At 37.2% G+C, this 23,076-nt stretch overlaps 1 protein-coding gene across 2 annotated transcripts in view; it reads right to left on the reverse strand.

Moving 5' to 3' along the window:
* Nucleotides 1-23,076, reverse strand: part of oca2 (oculocutaneous albinism II) — a 144,341-nt gene that overhangs the window by 82,953 nt on the left and 38,312 nt on the right. For both annotated transcript variants that reach the window (XM_022675048.2, NM_001320209.1), the window contains 1 exon segment: nt 15,468-15,606. In XM_022675048.2, the coding sequence (XP_022530769.2) occupies nt 15,468-15,606 (139 nt within the window).

The raw sequence follows: 23,076 nt of genomic DNA on the forward strand, positions 1-23,076 counted from the left end.
AGATGAGAGAAAGAGAAAACAATTAGTAACTTGATTAAGAAGAGAAAGAGGAAGAGAGATTACATAATAAGAAACAATAAGAGAGAGAGGGAGAAAAAAGACAGAGAGAAAAAGAAAGAAGGGAGAGAAAGAAGAAGGGGACGAGGGATAGAAGGCACTTAGAAAGAGACAGGGAGAGAGAGAGAGAGAGAGAGAGAGAGAGAGAGAGAGAGAAACAAGAGAGAATAGAGGGTGTATGTAGTTAAGAGATGGAGAGAGTGATTGTATGAGGAAAAAGTAGAGAAAAGCAGAGAATAAGAAAGGGGAGGAAAGAAAAAGAGAGAAAAAAGTAAGACAATTTGAAGGAGAGAGACATAAGGAATGGTAAGCGTGAGAAAAAGAAATGGGAAAAGAAAAAAGGAGAGTATAAAGAATAAGATAAAAGAGAGAATGAAAAGACAATAAGACAGAGGCATAAGGAAACTATGGAAAGAGAGGAAGTGAGGAGAGAGACATAGAAAGTGTAAACTGGTGTACAGTGACCTCTACAGGAGAGATGGAGAAAAAGGGAGAAAGAAAAAAGAGAGAGGAGTAGAGGGAGGGAGGGAAAAGAGAGGGAAATTAAGAGCAGAGATGAATGAAACAGAGACTGAGGCACTGAAAGCAGAATTGAGCAGAGAGTTAAAAATAACTGTATGTTTGTGGGATAAAGGGGGATGAGAGGAGAGATTTGTGAGGACGCACTAAAGCTCCGTCCAGCATTCAGTACGTCGGAATTACGATCCGAAAGAATCACACCGAAAACAAAAGGTGTCATGTTAATTAGCACTCAGCCTCAGACTATGACATGCTCCATTTTTCACACGATTCTCCTGCATTATTGTGAGTCAAGCTGACTGAACGCGTTCATCTAGCATAAACGTAACACTCAGACATCCCCATCAGGCTTGTTCAGACCAGACAATTAAAACGGTTAAAGCAGCGACACTGAACAATAGTGTAAATGTATTAAACCATGTTTACAGGGATAGTGGTTTCAGTGGATTTGATGCTGTTTGTGTGCTTGTTTGTGTATATGTACATACTTGTGGTGATAAAATGTCCTTATTTTGATGGAAAACAAAAATAATGTAATGTGATATTTGAGGTATTTGGCTGGAACTAATCAGAGAAAAAAAAGTTCCCTAAAAATACTGTACCATCACCAGTGGGGAGGAGTAATGAGGCCAGGCCATAATCCTGTTTATTTTTTTATTTATTTATTTTTTGGAACAGGAAGAGAGGAAGAAATGGACGCCAGTGAGAAGTGGTTCTCTTTTGAAATGGTGGCTCAACTGGCTGAGACTCTTATCTACCCTTTACCCCAACACCAGAAGGGCAAATAAAACCCCACTAGCTAAACTGCCACAGCTAAACCAAATATGCACACATTTATTACCCACCACCAACAGCAACAACAATATAAAACCCCTTAAAGATCCCCAAATAAGGAGAAAGGAGGACCCACGAGCAAGCGAGGGAGTATTAAGTAAGTAGGGGTTGGGTTAAATAGAGGCAGATAGAGCAGAGCTGAAGGCTCCAGTGTTATGTCACCTGTTATTACTTCCTCCTGTTTAAATGAACTCAACTTATCAATCAATCAACCTTTATTTTCACTCCGGAAAAAAATTCAAAAAAATTTCGTAAAGATGCATGGCAGGATCTGTGAAGGTCCGTATATGTTACAATACCAATACTGATGACACAGACTGTGCCAATGCTGATCGATGACTTGCATGAATTATTAATGGTTGAATCTTATAGATTAAGTTATAGATTTTTTCCTGCATGCTTGCTTTGGGACTTTTTTTTCGAGTAGATATGTACTTATTTTGTTAAGTGAAGAAAGCAAGGGGTATCCTATGATAACGATAGAAATACAAGTGTGTGTATGTGTGTGTGTGTTCACTTGTGCGTGTCTCAGGAACAGCCAAATATGTGATGAACATTGTGGTGATGCAAACGCAGTGTAAATGGGACCCTCCTCCCCTGTTGTTAATGTCCCACTTTCTAGCAGCCCAGAAAAAACAAGGTCCCGAACTGTAAAAATGGAAAAGTCAGAGGGAGCTCATGTTAACTGATTAGCGAGCAGTCAGGAGCCGCAGGAGAGGAGCAGATGCTTCAGTGTCCAGCAGCCTAGAGCTCGGTCCACTCTGACCAGCAGCTGAGCTTTCCAAGAGTTTGAGTGACAGCCAAACAGCTGGCAGAGCAAGAGTCACTGGCTGCAGGAGTGGACTCCTCAGTGACCCTAAAACACTCCTCCGGTCATTCTACATATGCCTCATCTTCAGAGACCTCTGCAGATGGATGGCTGAGTGACCAGCTGGCGCTGCACTGAGTCTGCAGGGACCTGGGGATGACGCTTGTCCAGTCTTGCCATGCAGACAAACACAAACAAGCAAGCAAACAAACAAACATGGACTAGTCCTTAGTGACGGGGGGACTGGTCTGCACAAAGACCGCACGGCAGGTGGGACAAGCTGCCGCAGGCAACGCCTCCACAAGAGGGTTCAAACGTGGTCAGCACTCCAACTGAGAAACAAGTGTCTCAGACAGGCTCTCATTCTGCACAAGAGGAAGTAGCAATAACTTCCCTTGGGCAAGTTGGGCACTCTTTTTGGACCTCTGCAATTCCATCACTCTGGATTTGTTGAGGACATTGTTTGTCCCTTTGTAATGCAAAAAAAACAAACATTTAAAACATGTTTAGTCTGATTTTAATCTCATTTCAAAAGACCTTCCTGTGAATTCTGTCTGTTCAGACTATTTAAAATCTAGGTATCCCAAAAATTTTGCCTGGCAGTCTGAACGTAGACACTCATTGTAAGTGAAAAGCATGTGTTTAAAAACAGCTCATTTTCGGCCTTCCCTCTCCCTCATCACTCAGCATGATGCTAGCCAACACAGACATCTGTTAGCTGATGTAACAGAGCAGGCAATTAGGGTTTTCCTCCAAGCATGTTCGGCCTTCCAATGATGTTGTGTTATCAGTTCAGAAAAAAAAAAAAAAAAAAAAGGTGTGATGGCATAAGAAAAAAAAGAATCTGAAGAAATTTAAAATGTAAAATCTTGCATAATCCTGCATGCTGTTGTTTTAAATGTCATCAAGAATAAACAGCAAATGTATTGTGAGTTGCTCTAACTATATCGTAAAATATCTGAAAAATGAACTGAAAAGAACTGTAAAGACAAATCACCCAGAGAAGATAGCAGAATTCTGGATTGGGTTGACATATGGCTTTTTCTTTGCATGATACATCTTCAACTTCAGCATTTGTGGATTTCACCGTGAACTGATTATGCAGTGATTTCCATACTGATCCATGACTGTTTTTTTATGCAGTGCCACCCGAGGGCCCGAAGATCACCAGCATCCAAAACTTGCCGTCAACCATGTCCTTTTTCTCCAGTTTCTCTGATTGTTTTGGTGATATTACATACTGTAGATGTTGGACTACTTTTGGGAGGCTTTGCAATTTTACATTAAGTAACATTTTCAAAAAAAAAAATGTTTCACAGTTTTTAGATGTAAGTTTTGACAATTTTGTGCAGATAGAAGACTCTACTCGTCAAAATTCTGCTTTTATACCCATTCTTGAAAGTTTGCTGCAAGTCCCTCCTGTCGTAGCTGTTTGTTTATTAGTATACTTACTTTTCCAGTCTTTTTTTGACCCTGTCCCAACTTTTTTGTGTTGCTGCCAGCAGTTCCAAATGAGTTATTTTTTTATGTGAGTTTTATAAAATTGTAAAACATCTTACTTTCTAAAACTGTGTATTAATGTGCATCAATCTGTTGATCATCTCATAAGCTTAGGGGTTAAAGTGTATCATAATTGCTTTGGTTCATCTTGTTCAAAAAGTAGGGGAATCTGGCTCATCCTCTGGTCTCTTTTGCACTGTTCTCTGGTTGGAATTTTCTACAACATGGCAGACATTTCTGGTTTCATTTCTATGGACCATTAAACATACCCCATAGCACTTCATCAAAAATGCATTGTGCAGCCACCTTACTGCACTGTTATGGAAGTAGATGATGTAACGGCAGACAACAAGATCACTGCTTTCACACAGATCACTGTATTGTTCCTTCAGCTTATCCCTTCATTAGTGTGGTAGAAGAGTTCCAATTTAGATTCCCATGGCTCTAAAGCATTCTGAGGATGATTGGAGCTTAACAGGGGGCTTAGGCTATTGCAGTGTGTGACAGCTTCTCATCACTTGGTCAGTGCAGATGTGAGAATCAAACGCGCACACACATACACACACATAGAGCCTGCGGTCGCCAACACTTCACACATACACAGACACAGTGAAGGGGGTTTAGTTCATTTACGTCACACACGTGTCTAAATGAATAAAGTCTCATTCATAATGTTATACACACTCACACAGACACATCTCAAAAACTGTAACACACAATTACGCTCATCTTCCTAGATCAAACAGATCCCTCACTCCACTCCCCAAACACACACCGGGAGAGCCCTGAGTGTCATTTGAGTTTCATTGACTCCCCCTTTATTGCATCAGGTCGCTGGAAAAACACACACATAGTCTTACACAGGCGCGCCAAAATGCTCACACACACACACACACACACACACACACACTTGCATATTCATTGAAGGTGTTGAAAAGTCTGTTGACACGCACAGAATCCTCTGATAAATCTGACCTTTCAGCAGGGTTCATCTCCATGTATCTGTGATTGAATGCCAAATCTAGCTAAACTAGTGTCAGCTCAATACGCGGCAAGATGACCACATAAATAACACCCAACAAAAGACATCAAATTCATAAAAATGCAAATGCGGCAGAAGCGAGCGCGTAGGAGGGAGCTTCATTTTTGGCTTATGTATCTGATTGGCTTAATTCTCATGATTGATGAGGTGCTTTATGGAAGATTCACTGCGTCTTAGTAAGTGTCAGCGTTTAGGCCTCTGTTGCATCTTCATTAATGATCCGAATATTTCTCAAAACAAACACAAAAGACAAAGATATAACACAGAGATTATAACTGAGGCACTGTTCAGGAAAGACTGTTGCAAAACATCTCTAAAGGATCTGTTGAGGAACGGGGACAAAAAAAACACCATATTTGTATTTCTATTTATTAAATGCTGATTAAAAGATGTATCAAAAATAGTTTTGAATCAAATGCAGACAATTAACTACATTTGGGTTACATAAGACTTTATGAACCAAGGTTTGCTTTATTTAGTTTTTTTGTTTCCTTAATTTTGGTTTATAGTGATGAGCTGCTTTGAGAATAGTGCTCTTTTCTAATGATCTTCCATTTAATCAGTCAATTTCGGACAGATAAAGATAAAGTGACAGAAATGTTTGTCTATTCTTAGGTTTAGAAGCTGCAGCCTACCAATATAAGGCTACAATATTTTAGATATATTTACAGTATTTACAGGAAAAGTCTGTCACTTTGTTAATGGACAATCCTCAGTCCAGCACATGACACTGATGTGTTTAAAGGGAACATGTTAGGCAAAACTCAGTTTTTTTTATGAGCCATTTGCACGCTCCCTTGTTACCTGTCAAATCCCCCGAGAGCCCCACCCACTAAATTAGTTGAGGAAACGCCATTTTGGTCATATCCAGCAGACTTCATCTGATGGAAGGATCTGTCTGTTTTAAGACAACAGATGCGGGAGATACCTACTTTCAAATACTGAGTTTTGTGCTTCTATAGCAGTTAAGCATGATCTAGCTAGTTCGTGTTTTGCCGTTTAGCACAAGCTAACATCAACACATGGTAAACATTCATCATAAACACACCGTGGCCAGCAACTAATAATTAGCATAAAAGTGACAGAGCCTTTAAATGGCTTATTCTAAAAGAGACTGAAACTGGCAAGAATAGAGCTGGTGAGATCTCTTTATTTGAGAGTGATTTTAGGTAAAATAACTTGATGAACAGGTTTAGTATAACCTATAGACCTACTCTAACTTGTAAAAAGAGGTAAAATATGTCATTTTAAAAACTCCAGCAGGACTGCTGTGTCTAATCCACCCGCACCAGTGCAACACACACTAGCACACCACTACATTTTACATTTATGCATTTAGCTGATGCTCTTATCCAGAGTGACCTACAAGGTCTTTCCTATTACAGAGGTGGACCGATGTAGTGTTAGGAGACTTGCCCAAGGATTCTTATTGGTGTAACGCAGCATAGATACCCAGACCCGAAATTTAACCCTAGTCTCCCACATAGTAGCACACTGGTAGCACACATTCTGTAATTATATATCTACAACATGCTCCTATATGGTCAGTGGCTCTGAGAAGATGAACAGAGAGTGTAGAAATGAAGAGGTCGTGACAAAAGTTGTAAAGTCTATAAAACAGTACAACCATACTGACATCTGAATTCTGTCTAGGTAAATGTTTAAGTGCAATTCTGTCCTTTTCCTTCTTCATGCCAAACCAAGCATCAACAAATGGCAAGAGTTACATCAGCAATCACAGCACACACACTCTATAACGTGCATGGATGCACTGTATGATATGAACAGTCACATACATCAGCAATACACCTCCGCTGGGAAAGCGAACCCACAGCACCCTAGGCATTCTGTTCCTATAAAAGAGCGACTAGAACTAGCAGGTGTGTTACTTTTTAAGCATCTTGCCCTCAGGTGTTTCAACCCTAGCAAAGTTTTGCATTTGCAGATGCATGGATTTTGAAACCCCTGTTTCTGAGCCCTTAGCGAGCAGGAAAGTGACCTTGCAGAAGGAAAGACAACTCGAGCATATTTCCAGCCCTGTCGTAGTGTGTAGCAGCCGATGTGACAGGCAAGGACGACGTCTCTTTGGAGCTGTAAATTAACTCAGACCCTGGAGCATTCACAGCTCTCTCAGAGCCCACACGGAAGGCTGTATTTTTTTTTCTGAACGAGGCAGGAATTTGGTCTGAGGTGGAGAATGAGGAGACATTGCTAAATTGAAAGCCCCAGAGAGAAATACTGAAGCACATGAAGTTTTAATATACTCTCTCCCCAAGTCTTACTTTATATAGTTATGCTTAAGCAACTGTCTTTAAAGAAACAGTGTGAACTGAAAGAGACCAGGTTAAGTGGAAAGAATCGCCCACAACTGTGACTGTTACTATGGAAACACTTTGCTTTAAAGGTCCACTGCTGATGTATTTCTTTTTTTTTTCGTTTTATGTGACATTCAACTAAAAATCTATCAAACAATCAGTCAATCAATCTGAATTCACAGAAGGAATACATTGAGGGTAACCCCTTATTTACAATGTACCCAGGGATTTATAATAGTAAGTAAACATTTAATATTCAAAAGAATTGCAGGGGCATTACAACAAGACCACAAATGTTATAATGAAAATGATGCATAACTGTAAACTGTAAACTAGAAAACAGTTTAAAAAAAAGTAAAGTAAATTACAACTTATAAAAATAAATCATAATAAAATAAATCATAGCTTAACTTACAAACATGTGCATGCTGTGTGGAGGTGGTTAGAAAGTAAATTGTCATCAATGAGTGAAGTCTACATTTTAAACTCTAACTCCAATGCACCATAGTATGTATACAAGTTTTAGGCACTTCAGAAAATTCCTTTTCACGGTCATAAAAATTCCAAAAGTGGAATTAAATACACCAATTGGCCTTAACATTAAAATCACTGACAGTTAAACAGGATATCATAGATTATCTGTTTACAATGGCTTCTTTCAGGTGGTGTTCCAGGTGGCTGCTCTGGTATTTTAGGTGGTTGCTATTTTGTAGCTATTTTGTTGCCAGTGATTGCTCGGCAGTGGCTAAGGTATTGCAGGTAATTGCTATGTTACCTGAATAATAGGTGGATATGCATATTAAGCAGTAATGTTCACTCTATCAGACACTCCTACCAGTACCAGTCTCAGTGCCACTGCTGAAAATGATTCACAACCAAAACGATAATAGCTGCTCTGTGGTGGTCCTGTGACTATTAAAGAACAGGGTGAAAAGATGATAATAATAATAATAATAATAATAATAATAATAATAATAATAATAATAATAATAATAATAATAATAATAATAAAGTATGAACGGTACAAGACTAAAGCCTGTAATTATAGAAATACTTATAGAGTGCTCCTATTTGGTCAGCAGAACCGAAACATATATAGCAGCAGTTGAAGAAACACCAAGGTGATCAAGATGTTTTATGCTTGATCCATCTATGGACTGTACATATGTATACATGCTATTAATTATATATGTATTATATATGGCATGAAGAACATCATTAAAAGTGCTAAAAAAAAGTATTAAAAAAGTCAAATATTGCTTCCAAAAACTCTTCCTTCACCTTTGTGTGAACTCCAATTTAAGCTCCAGTGTTCTCTTTTTAATCAGACTTAGCTGTCTGTCCAGAATATCACACTTCTGAGCGTTCTGAGCTCAGGAGAATACGCCCCATAAAATAGCCCATTTAAAGCTCATGTAGGTTTTAGACAGTACTCGCTGGATGGAAATAAAATCATAAACCATATGCGTTCAATATACATTGTCTCGTCTCCAGAGTCGTGTATCTGATTCAGTTTCTAAATTGGCTGGAAAGCAGATAGTTGGGCGACATTGATGAATAACACAGTACCCAGGCAGGTAAAGTGCCTCGGCTCCATGCAGAGCGATTTACATTTAGATGTGTTATGTGTCGCCAAAGTGCTGATGTCAAGTGTTTTGTAGCAGCAGGCATGACTAGGGCACTGTTTTTAAACTTTTTTTTTTTAAATAGCTCTGTGTCAGAACAGTTCATAGTTTTCGTTGTTTTGCATTTGCAGTGTTTGGATGAGTTGGTAGATTATGTAACTGGGTTAAACTCAAGTATCAATTTCAGGTCATTCACAGGTCAGAGAAACTTACTCGAAGGTCATTGAACAAACAAATAATTGTTTTTATAAGTGAAAAAGGAGATATATTAATGTGTATAATGTGTAAAGTTTTGACACCTTTTTTTTTTTTACCAAAGTCATCCATTTATTAAAAAACACAATATGTTTTTAGCTTCCTTAAAATAGCACCTCTTGATTAGATGGCAGTTTTGCACATATTGGCCCGATTTTCTCAGTCAGCTTTATGAGGTAGAATCACTTGAAATGGCTTTTAGTAAAAAGGTGTGCTAAACTTGTCAAGAGTTGATTACTTGAATTCCCTCCCTCTTAATGTGTTTGAGAGAATCAGTTGTGTTGTGAAAAGGTAGATTCTGTATACTGTGACGTAATGCTCTACGTCAGGGGTCACCAACATGGTGCCCGCGGGCACCAGGTAGCCCGCAAGGACCTTATGAGTAGCCCGCAGACCTGGTCTAAAAATAGCATTTTTGTTGCTATTCTTTTTTTTTTTTAAATCACAGTTGCATTGGTGTAATTTTAGATTATATTAGATTAATATTAGCTTAGAGATAGCCTATAGTTTATATATTATTATACAATATAATGTAATATAATATGTAATATTATATTAAAATATAATATAATATAAAATGTAAACAATTGCAGAGATTTATAAAAATAGTGTTGCATATTGATATCTGTGTCTTCACATAGATGAATGTCATTAATTATTAATAATAACATATAATTAAAGGTAAATTGAGAAAAGTTGTAATTTCATGAGTGTGTATCAAACTGGTAGCCCTTCGCATTAATTGGTACCCAAGAAGTAGCTCTCAGGTTCAAAAAGGTTGGTGACCCCTGCTCTACGTTAAGTTATGTTTGAATCCATGTTATGGCTACTAACTAAGTAAAGAAAAAAAATCTTCAAGAATTGAAGGTCAGTCAATCCAAAACATTTCAAGAATTTTGAAAATATCCTCAAGTGCAGTTGAAAAGACCGCCCCTGGAATAAAGCCCTCTGTTGCACTGGACAAGTCTGTCAGAATTACCAGCCTCAGACACCAAAAACCCTTGTGTTCAAACTTTTAACTACTACAGTACAAAGTGTTGGTTGTTTTTATTATTACACTAATTTTATCATTTTTTAATTTTACATTACACTTTGAATTTTGCAGCAGCTACTTTCTGGTGTTTGTAAATGTCCCATGATGTTTCAATATTTAAGGTGGAAAGAAAAAAATAAGAGGCAAACATCTTCCTTATATGTAGCGTAGCCTTCACAAGCCCCTGTTACCTACTACCTGTCAGTAGAAACCATGCTGTCCCTGTTTCTGATTTTTGATGTGGGTGCTAATGTATATTAGGTGGTTTATAAGGTGCTGCTGAGTAAGTGATTTATATGGTATTTCAGGTGGTTGCTCTGGTAAGAGCAAGGGTGCCTCCCTTTTATTTTTTTAAAGGAAAAAACTTGGCAGAAATTCTACTAGGAAACCTCTACTCTTCTGAGATGTTGGAACATAGCTGAACTGAACAAGATTATATCTGATACTAGGGCTGCAACTAACGATTGTTTTGTTAGTCGACTAACCTTATTATTTTTTCGATTAGTCAACGAGTATTTGTGCCATGTGCTCCATCTCTGTAAACGATAAAAACAGTTGAACATGAGATTTAAAAGGAATTTAAATGTCTAGATGTTGTTTAAAAGTGGAGAGTACTGATATTTAGTGATTAAATAGATAATCTGTGTAATGTAAACTGTGTGAGTAAGCCATTTACTCATCTCCTATTGTGCTTCTGTCCCTAGCACTTTGTAATACAGTACTGTTACGAATTAACGCATAGTCGACAATGAAATTTGTTGTCGACAAATTTAAATAATCGACATTGACGATTATATTGACTAATCGTTGCAGCCCTATCTGATACACGAACATCAACACAATTTAATGGTACTCCTGAGAATGAAGCCCCACTGTTCTACAACCTAACGCTGGGGGGCTTTATACCCCTCCAGTCAGCCATCCAGGCTTTCTTTATGGTGGTATAGCAGTGTGTTCCTTTAATCAGAATCCAGCCTTTGAGATGAAAGCTTCTCTAGGCTCAGTTTCTGCCTGTGTCTAACATCAGTCCCAGCTGGACACAAACACCCACACACAGTCACACACACACACACAGTCACACACACACACACAGTCACACACACACAGTCACACACACACAGTCACACACACACAGTCACACACACACAGTCACACACACACAGTCACACACACACACACACACACACAGTGTCACACACACACACACACACACACACACATGTACACACAGAGCCTGTGGGTGCAATCATCTGGAGAGGGCCACTGATGCATTTTGTCATCATCTCTGTCTGTGCCCTGCCTCTCAGACACTTCCAAGCACTTAAGCACACATTAATGCAAACACCTCACCCGCAGTCCTTCCCAACCTCAGGTAATCCTGCACCCACACAGCCGGGGGAGCCTGCAGCAGGGTCACCACGGGGTTACACTTCACTCTGACAGGCAGCAGCATCACCTCTACCGCCACAGGGTATTCCTGCTATGAGCTGCACTATAAATAAGAATAAATGCCCCTATATTCTCCATTTAAACCAATATAACTATAACTATAATTAGAAAAGGAACCAAAGCCAAAGGAATTACTGAAATTGGCACTGCCTCCACCAAGTGTATAGCTAGCAGTGGAGGCTAACCCATTTTTGTAACCAGTTATTGTATCCCAATTGTTTTTCTATCAGTATTAGCATTGACACAGTGCAGCATCAAGTTACCTCCTAAAACACCACCTTGAAGATCCTTATATTTATATGTTTTATGTTGCTTTGTATAAAGGTTTTTGAGGATGCAAATACATTAGCAACAACCACCCAATCATATGGGCTACCACAGCAACCACTTTTGGACCTATAGGGTTGGTTTCCTAAACAGGGATTAATCCTAGTTCTAGACTAAACTTCTCTTTCTATGGAGAATCTATAAAGAAAAAAAAAAGGTTTAAGGAGTTATGATGTTGCTGCATTGTAGCGATGCTACTACTTAAATAAGAAGAGCTATGTAGTAATGAATGGTTTTTAAAAGAATAAATAAATAAATAAATAAAAATAAAAATATTGTCATTTAGAGCATTTATTTGCAAAAAATGAGAAATGGTTGAAATAACAATAAAGATGCAGAGCTTTCAGACTTCAAATAATGCAAAGAAAACAATTTCATATTCATAAAAATTTAAGAGTTCAGAAATCAATATTTCATTTAGTTACTTTAAGCTGCATGTCTAATGCAGATGTGGGCTAGAAGGGTATAAAGCCCCCAGTGTTGAGCTGTGGAGCAGTGAATCTGTGTTCTCTTGAAGGATGGAACTCCATCCATACACCTTGAATTACATCTTTACCACCAAAGGCAGGATAAACTTGTTTTTAATACCCTCGATTATTAATAATCAATGAATGAGCATGCCCATACAGTGTATAGGTCACTGCTGTAACTGCAACTGAGGGAGGGTATTGAGCTTCCTCATGCCCCTCTGTGGTGCCTGCTGGCCTGTATATTACCTATCACACACACACACACACACACACACACACACTCAAACATTCCCATCAAAGACAGGACATCCAACAGCAGAGACAGCTTCACAGACCACCACTGCCTTACGAGGTCAAATAATAAAAAACCCTGACCTACCCTTTAAGACAACACTGGCTGTGTTTGACCCTGACCAGCAGAGCGGAGGAAACTTTAAATTGTGGGTTTATGCAGGTCAGTGTGTGACAGACAGCTGCATGATGGGACTCAGCGAGGTATTAAGGCTTAGATTCTCACCCTGTGGTCTGGAGCTTTGATGGAGTTGAGAGCATGGCAGTTGTGAACAACACAAGAAAGGTTCCTTAGTAAATACAAGCGGATAAACCATGTTTTTTACAGTAAATAACATTGTTAAGTCGTAAAAAATGTAGTAAAAAAGCAATGCATCTTGATCTTCGGAATGGCTGGTTAGATTTAAGAAGTGTCCAAGGAATTTATCGTTTGATTACATACTAATCAAAAACCTATACAATCTACCACATACTGGTAGATGTGAGATGTGAGAGACTGGGGTTCAATTCCTGGTCTGAGTTAAACCAATAAGAGTCCTTGGGCAGGACTCCTAACACTACATTTGCCCACCTTTGTAATAGGAATAAACCTGTATGTCACTCTGGATAAGAGTGTCAGATAAATGCCGTAAATGTATTAAAAGCTTCCAACTGTAAAAAGCAACATATAGAATCTACTCAATACATCTGAAGCAACAATGTTGCTTGTTTTTTTTATTTAGGAAGAGTTATATTTCATTCTATATTATTCTAAAGCTGCATATTTCCTACTGGCCCTCGTCATCATTTATTTGCATAATGGGTGTGTCCCCCAACCTCTAACTCACCATCAGTGTGAACTCTTGCCTTCACTTGGCTAATCAAGCATATTTTATATAATGATTGACTGCCTGATCACTTTGTTACTGGCCATAAGAGCAAGTTACCATTTCCTTCACTGCACACTGCAATACAGTAACGTTGCAGTGTCTCTGCTGCCAATATTTCACTGGTTATTTACAGTGAGATTCCTTACAGTACAGGGCTAGCTATAATTTTTCACAGTTTTCATTTTATAGTATTTCATTGGTAACTAAAGACCCAAGGCGTTACATATAGTAATTGTTAAGAATAAGTACAGTATTATGATAAAGTATTTATTTATGGTGAAGCTTATTCTAATATTATTATAATATTAAATAATTCATTTACAGTATTTTTATTATTATTATTTCTATTTGAAAGTAATTTACTTTACTTTTAACTTTAAAGTCCTTTATTGTCAACTTTTTTGCTGTTAACTGTCAAATTTACAATAAACTTTTTACAGTGTATTTAGTATCATAAACAAAGACAATTATTTGATCATTAAAATACCATGAAACTACAATATAATACCATGTTCACAGATAGAGGTTGAACAGTACTGTGTGTACAGTTCATTTAATGAGACATACAGTATATAGATAGTAGTTCTAATAATCTGCATAATACTACTGCTTTTACTACTGTTGATATGCAGTGTGGCCATCTAGGATTCAGAATTCTGAGTTTGACAAGAGTCTCCTGACATTCGAACTGGAAATCCAACCTGTGGGCACATTCCAGCTGAGATTTCCTACTTTTAATAGAAATAATTTAAGGTAATTATACTAAAACAGCTGAATAAAACATCCGATTTTATGAAATATTTCACAGTGATTGTGGACAACTTGATGTCATTGTTTTGGGATATTCTACAAAAAGAGTGAAGTTGCATTCTCCGTCCAATAAGCACTCAAAATTAGCATTAGACTTCACTCCTCTGAATCATTCTGGGGTAAAGGGGTAAAAAAAAGTTTTTCTCCAGGTAAATAAAACTATACTGTAAAGAAAAGAGGGTGCAATGCAGCAAAGAAGCAACCGGCCCTTCAGCAGCTGATTTCCCTCACGCTCACAGGAGATTCACACTGTTAATGCCAGCCCTCCCTGAACACTATCAAACTGAATCACTCTACCACTCCTCCCACTCACTTCCTGGATATTAAAGGTGAAGGTGTGTGTGTGTATGTATTTAGGAGCTACCATGACATACATGTTTGTGTGTGTGTGTGATTAATAGTGTGAGGGGTGTGATTGTGTCAGTTCCCTGTAGAGTGGAGAAAAGTGTGGTGTGTGCTGGTGCAGATCTGCCACTAAACCAGAAGGACACTTTGTCAAATGTACAATCTGTACATATTCACATATGAGCATTGATATACATTATGCAAATTTTATACAGTCATGGGACTGATGCTAGTTTCCCCTATCACTTTGGGCTGTCCTAGGTGTAGCATAGTGGATAACAACCCTGCCCTCAATGCGACAAATAGGAATTTAAACGCCTGAGCAAACCAGCACACAATGCTACACCAATAAAACTACATTTACCTACCTGTGTAAGTCATATGAGCAATACAGCTCTGGAAAAAAATTAAGAGACCACTTCAGCTTATGATTCAGTTTCTCTGATTTAGTTATTTATAGGTTTATGTTTGATACAATTAACATTATTGTTTTATATTATAAACTACAGACAACATTTTTCTTAAATTCCACACAAATTCCACATAAAAAATGGCTGAAATAACAAAAAAGATGCAGAGCTTTCAGACCATAAATAATGCATAAAAAGTTTACATTCATAACGTTTTAAGAGATCAGAAATCAAAATTTGGTGGAATAACCCTGGTTTTAATCACAGTTTTCATGCATTTTGGCATTTTTTGTTCAAGCAGTTCAGCTTGATTTGATGGCTTGTGATCATTCATCTCTTGATTATATTTCAAAGGTTTTCAATTTGGTAAAATAAAATAAAAAACTCATCATTTTAAAGTGGTGTCTTATTTTTTCCAGAGTTGTAATGACAAAATACCACACACTTATCACAACTAAATTACACCTAAAATAAAAGCACTAATAATGAAGTTGGAAAAAAGGCCTACTGTTTTGCGCAGGTTTTGGTTGGACACAATGATGACGTTGGGTGGATCCCCCACTGCAGTGGCAGCTCCTCCGATGTTGGTGAAGATTACCTCAGCAATTAGGACATGTCTGGGGTCCAGATTCAGCACCTCGCACAACCTGCCACCACACACAAAAACACACACACAACAAAAAAAAACTTTAGTACTGATAACAAGGGAAGACAGGACATCAGAAAAAAAAAACTTGCTGGAAAAAACGCAGTACCCAAACTGGTAAGATGCGTCCTTGCTGCTGTGGCAGGTTGAAGCCTCAAGTGGAAGCCACAAGTAAAGTATGTATTCTTCCCTGCCATTTATAGATTTGTTTTTATTGTCTTATGGTATAATGACCACATTCTCAGTCTGCACCTAGTCAGCCTGCCCATTAACATTTAAATAAGGAGAGCTGTTAATGAAATTAATGAAGTTACGAGACAGTATACAGAAAATAATTAAATATTTATGGATATTCATGACTGCTAGGGACTAAATGTGTAATTGGAGCCTCCCAAAGGATCCAGAGGAGTCCTAAAGTGCCTCAAGTTAATTTTTACCAGCATCTTTGAAGATTTTAGCCCACACTTTGCTCCTCACTACAACGCAGACCTCATTTACAGACAGTAGTTGTACAAAGGCACAGTAGTGATTATAGCCTATATTTAAAAGCCAGGAGTGAGACCTGATTATTACTCATTGAAAACAGCATAAAATCATGCAAGCATTCTAATCAGACTAGGGGTGTTAGATATGGACAAAAATGCGATGTGTGCGATAGCGCTGTTGAAAAAGTGATATTGAATTAAATAATTAAAGCTCCTTACTGGTTTGGCTGCACTCATTTTTTCCAGATTAAGAAGTAGTTTGGCGTGGACCTCTACCTTGCTTTACCTCGCTCTGCCTCCAGTCAAGTTACGGTATGTCATGAAATCACTGCAGTACAGTAGGTCACGAAAAGTCTGCAGTGCAGTTCGAGTGTGCTATTACTCACAATGTTATTGCAGCTTTTTCAATGCGTTTATCGTGAAAGCTTACAGCCCTACTTAAAACACAATACGAACATACAACGTGTATCTATAGGATGGCTCGTAAAGCATGAAAGCATGTGCAGGTAAATATCCTGTACAAACTGTGACTGTATTCCTAATGATATTCTTCCTCCTCCAGGCAGAGTTTGACCTGAATGATCCACACAGCCATTACAGGAATATTAAAAAACGACAGATAATGGATGGGTGAAAGAGTACAGAAAGTGCTTCATAATTCAGAAGGGAAAATCTAGTCAATGACAAAAGATCTGCACTTATGTTCAAGCAGGCACTCTCCTGTTCCACATCTAGGTTCGGTCATTAACAGATGCGCGAAGGCGGCTGAATGAAAACGAAGGAATCATTAGCCGTAATAAATCAGGCGCTGTATTTGCATGTCTAAGACTTCATTGTAAACCTCATCAATATTTAAAAGAACAGCCCTTTGACGTGTGTGTGTGTGTGTGTGTGTGTGTGTGTGTGTGTGCGGATGCAGCTAATGGTGCAGATTTGCATCAGCGGAGGACTTGTTTATAAGGTAACAGCAACAAACATGCAATCAGTATCATTAGTATTACTGTACACTCAGTCCAATGAACCACAGGAGCACAATAGGGATTTTTTTATCATCAACATCAACATTAACATAAGAGTGGAGCTATAAAATATTATTTTCGTAATAGGAGCTCAGTGGAAATCTAAAGCTTTTGCAGTCTATTCAGAGCAAATACTACAGTTCAAGCAGGCAGTGAATGAGCATGGTGGAACCTACTTTGTCTATTTGCAGTATGGTAACTATGGTAACTGCACTGATTAGATTTTTAATACAAATATTTCAAATAATAAAGAATAAGACTAAGAGAGTTAAGGAAACACTGCTCTACCGAACAGACTATGTTTTCTACTAGATTTTGAGGCATTGCGGTTTGGAGCTGTTCTTATTAATCAGCAACCAAACCAAAAACAAACATACTGGATGGAGCACCATCTTTCTAGAAATCACAGGTTAATGAAGGGGGGGGGGGGGGGGGGGTTGTACCAGTCTAGTCTATGTATGCTATTACACATGGTGCCAATAGGATGCTAGACCTGAACTCATGGTTTGGTCAGGCTGAGATTTCCCACCACTTTCCTCAGGCCAGGTTGGGCTCAAGAAAATGGTCTGTGACATAGGCGTTTTTGCACTTAGACTATAAGGTAAATATAAAAAAGTTTGTTTAGAAAGTATTTATATTCTTATATATTTATATATAAATTATATTAGATTAGAGGAAAGTCATTCAGACATCATTCTTGTAGACTAATTGACCATGGTTTAGGCCTGTGAATCATTGTTTACATTTTTAAAACATGTTTATGTTTTAATCTTTTGAAGATCTTTTGAACATTTTTATTAAATAATAGGTCTATGCTTCTTCAGTGTTGCAATGTTAATTAACATAATTCTGAACAGATTTCGCTCATTCAAACAGCCCAGAATGTTTTTAAAAAGCTCCGTTTTAATGCTTTACATACTAAAAAAATGTGGAGTTTAAATCGGGCTCGGGCTCTTAATGACAGTTTATGCAGTGGGTTGGGTCGGTATTGGGCAGAATGTGAATGGGCATCCATATGCTGAAATGAAAGAAACTCATCATTTTAAGTGGTACTTGTTTTTTTTCCAGAGTTGTATATAGTGAAAATAATGTTGCTAAATGAATCAGTGAGTAAAAATTACAAAGTTCTTTAGTTAGAGATAATACTAGAGAATATACTTTTCTTTTTGTCTACATCCATCTGTACAGTACCTGATAGACCACCATAAAACTAACCCCACCAGGAGGAGGCTGTACTTCAACCTGGCTAGCTCTTTTAGTGAGTTATTTATATACTTCCAAATGGTGCTTTTATAAAGCCACCCAGTGAGTGTACTACTTGTACCTTCACTTAAAGCCTATGTTACATTTTACCCCACATTAGTTTGTGCCCTTATCACAGTAATGACAGTAATAACTCAATAATAACTCTACTTCAAAAGGCTAAACGGTCACAAGACCACACATGACGCATAACATCATAAAACATATGCAGCTTTATCATGTGCACCTTGTGCATGAGACTGCATAGCCGGCAAGCACTAGAGCGTGCCCACTTAACAGACAGCCTTATTTATGTTGATATTAAAATGGCGAAGTATTGCCATCCATCAGTGGATGTATATTACATACAGAAAATAGTTTTCTCCCACATAAACCTAAAGCTCTCGCACACAAGCATGCAAGGTAGGAATGATCCATCACGCTGCCCAGTTTGCCACTCTGGCATTTCCCTGTAATAGAGGAGGCTTGCAGAGAGGAAATAGGCTGAAATGGAGCTGAAAAGAGTGATGAGGCAGGGAGCTTTATAGAGAGCAGGCATTACTCCGTGTCTCCTCGGATAACCCTCAAACTCAACCAAAAGACTCACCCTCAGCAGGGCTTTTCCCTGTCTGTGCACAGAGACTAGCATTAACTAAAGCTACTAATCACACTCAAGGAGCATTTAATGCTGGGATCGCCATTTTATAACCACAAGGGAATCAGAAAGACAGAGAGAGAATGAGAGAGAGAAAGAGAGAGAGAGAGAGAAAAAGACAGAGAGAGAGAAAAAGACAGAGAGAGAAAGAAAGAAAGAAAGAAAGAAAGAGAAAGAAAGAAAGAAAGAAAGAAAGAAAGAAAGAAAGAAAGAAAGAAAGAAAGAAAGAAAGAAAGAAAGAAAGAAAGAAAGAAAGAAAGAAAGAAAGAAAGAAAGAAAGAAAGAAAGAAAGAAAGAAAGAAAGAAAGAAAGAAAGAAAGAAAGAAAGAAAGAAAGAAAGAAAGAAAGAAAGAAAGAAAGAAAGAAAGAAAGAAAGAAAGAAAGAAAGAAAGAAAGAAAGAAAGAAAGAAAGAGAAAGAAAGAGAAAGAAAGAGAAAGAAAGAAAGAGAAAGAAAGAAAGAAAGAGAAAGAAAGAGACAGACAGACAGACAGACAGACAGACAGAGACAGACAGAGACAGAGACAGAGACAGAGACAGACAGACAGACAGAAAGAAAGAAAGAAAGAAAGAGAGAGAGAGAAAGTGAGAATAAAAAATTATGAATGAAGATGACATTGCAAGAAGCTGCTAACTAGAGAGTAACATTAATGGAGAAATGAAGAATAATAAAATGTTGGATGGTGGGTTAAAGGGAGGACTGGATGATGCAGCCAAAATCAATATCACAATGTATTGCTTAATTTCACTCAATATAATATAATTAAAATTAGGGGCGGGTGATATAATCACGATATTTCATGGTATTTTTGCGATAATGATACTCTTGGCGATATGACATAAGACTGAATTATTTACATTTTATTATAGCATGCGATATGATATGGCATACCCCTAACTGAGATATTTAAAAATTACAAGAATTGTATCAGATTTGTAACACAATGTCACGATATTAATATTGCACTCCAAATATCTCCATATATCCAGGCGAAAAGGAAAATAAATTCTCCTTTATATATAAAATGGGATATATAATGGGAAATGAGAACCGTTTGAATTTTTCTTTTGCTAAAAACAGCAGTAAAAACACGTGATAATTAGGGGTGGGTGACATGGTACAATATTTCAGGGTATAATATCGTTCATGATATTAAAAAATGTTGGGGATATTATTGCATATGATTAGAGAGATAGAGAGAGATAGAGATAGAGATAGATAGATAGATAGATAGATTTATCTTTCATTGTCAGTTTAGTCCGTTTTTTTTGCAGTAACTTGATGATGTAAAAATATTGATGTAAAATATTATTCATGTGAAAACTAAAAGCATATTTGAATCAAGCAAATTCAATATATTCAGTTGTTTTCCCTATCCAATGTAGTGACGTCTGTTGTTTTGGTCTCAGTGGATGTTTTCCATCAGATGATTCATACTTCAGACAACAGTAACAATATCCAAAAGTGTCATCAGTGTTAGAGCACACTCAAGCCAGTGGAGCTGACTGTGAATCTTTTTCTTATTGGAGCTGAAACACGTTCATGTGCTCTAAGCAACAACTACAGTGTAGATGGTGGAGTTTAATTCCAGTTTAAAACAGCCAAATAATAATTTGGTGTTTTCCTTTATTCTATACAGCTCTAAAAAAATAAATAAATAAGAGACCACTTAAAAAATTATTATTGATTTTACCAAATTCAAACCTCTGGTATAATTAAGGGGAAGATGGATAATAACAAGCCATCAAACCAAGCTGAACTGCCTGATTTTGGTAGTTATCCAAGCAGTGTGTAAGACCGGTGGAGGAGAACATGCCAAGATGCATGAAAACTGTGATTAAAAACCAGGGTTATTCCACCAAATATTGATTTCTGAACTCTTAAAACTTTGACAATTAACTTGTTTTCTAGGTCTGAAAGCTCTGCATCTTTTTATTATTTTAGCCATTTCTCATTTACTGCAAATAAATGCTCTAAATGACAATATTTTTATTTGGAATTTGGGAGAAAGTCCGTATTCTATAATAAAACAACAAATTTTCATTTTACTCAAACATATACCTATAAATAGTAATATCAGAGAAACTGATTCAGAAACTGTGAAAAGTGGCCTCTTAATTTTTTTCCAGTGCTGTATATAATAAACTAAAAAGAATATATTTTTAGATCATTATATGATCTGATCTGAGGACTCAATCCCCTTATTCAATAGCAGAATATCCATAAAGCCAACCACTGGACGTGTGGTGTGAATTGTTTTTTTCTGAGCTTAATGGCTTTAATGCAGGCTCAGGTGTGTTTTGAGTGATGCTAACATATTGAAATTGTGTTTATATAACATTTTCTATCATGATCAATGATCATATTAAATTGAAATTCCTGTCCACGCCTAGTTAAAGATATCCTTAAAAAAAAAGTGTTTTTTTTATTCATTCTCTGTCATTTTTATACGAGAAGCTATCGTACCAAGTAATGAGAGGAGATTCTCTCACAGCATAATGAGCACTGCATGGATATTTGCAGAGGTGGGTTTCAATACCTTTTCATCTACTCAAGTATATTTGTGTGGAAAGTAATCTACTGTTCATTCAGATTCATTTTATTCACAACCATTCACACTGAGTTTCTTATTCTCCTTTTGGATTAAATTTGAATCTATTCCGCTGGTTGACCTCATGCCTGAGGCTTACATCTCATTTTTAGCTTTGTTCCGAAATGATCCCAAAATGAAAAGAGAATAAAACCTAATGAACCTCAAGAGGTTCCACTGCAGCTCTATTGGGAACTCAGCACTCGAGTAGCTCACTCACTTCTTCACTCATTTATAGCATTTGAATTTCCTCAGTAACTCACATTTGGACGATGTTTCACAGTATGCAGTGCCAATAAAAATATCCATAGTATTAGATGTTTTTTGAGCTGGCATTGTATTAAATTGCACCCCATGCCATGAAACCAGACCTTCTGGACGTTTGAAGCATGCCAACAAACAAAAGTGCCTCTCCAGGACACAGGAGGTCACTGTGCTGACCTGTTTCTCGTGTGCTCATTGTTAGCAGTGCTGGTAACACTTTACAATAAAAGTACATTAATTAACATTATTTATGATATTGTCTCAACTAATAATTAATTGACACTAGTTCAGACATTACTAATCATTACAAGATGTTATAACTAATACGTATTATTATTTTAAAGGATTTACAACATTCTTAAGCTTTAAAATGTACTAATGTTTGATAATGTCTTAACTAATGTCAGTTATTAATAAGTTGAGTCATTACTTAACAATTTAACAATGTTTATTACTGTGGTAAATACTGTTAATTTATGTACTCTTATTGTAAAGTGTTAACGCAGTATTTAGGGAGGCTGCACATAAACTCAGTCAGTCAGTCTGTTTTGTTGGTCTTTTTTTCTGTATTGGACTTAAAAACCCACTTTTAAATTGTTACTATCCTACCTTGTGTGAAAGTCACGGTGTGGGGATAATAATAATAATAATAATAATAATAATAATAATAATAATAATAATAATAATAATAGTTTATTTCAAGAAGCCTTTTTAGAACCCAAGGACAAAAATAAATCAAAAGAATACACAAGGGATAAAAATATAAAAAAACTAAACAAATATAATATAATTAGAGACTTATCAATTTTTTAAGCAAAAAGCTATCCTGAACAGATGGGTTTTGGGTCTAGTTTTTAAAAAGTGGAAGTGAGTCTATATTTCGAAGTGTAGATGGGAGGGGGCTTCAGAATAGTGGGGCAAAGCAGCTAAAATCTCTGCTCCCCATAGTGGCAAAACGAGCAGAGGGTACAGTTGGAAGGATGGAGGAAGAGGATCTAAGACAACAGGAAATAGTGGTGATTTGAACTAAATCTAAGAGATATGAAGGGAAAACATTGTAGATGACCTTAAATGTTGAAGAATTTTGTATTCAGAATGGGTTTTAATGGATAGCCAATGAAGCTGTTGTAAGACACCATTAGGAATCTCTACAACTCCAACTGCAAACAAACCCACACTTCAGTTCTTCACTCCAATATGTATTTTTCTGTGAATCA

The sequence above is a fragment of the Astyanax mexicanus genome, chromosome 5, assembly GCF_023375975.1.
Source record: "Astyanax mexicanus isolate ESR-SI-001 chromosome 5, AstMex3_surface, whole genome shotgun sequence".
In the NCBI taxonomy this organism is placed as follows: Eukaryota; Metazoa; Chordata; class Actinopteri; order Characiformes; family Acestrorhamphidae; genus Astyanax; species Astyanax mexicanus.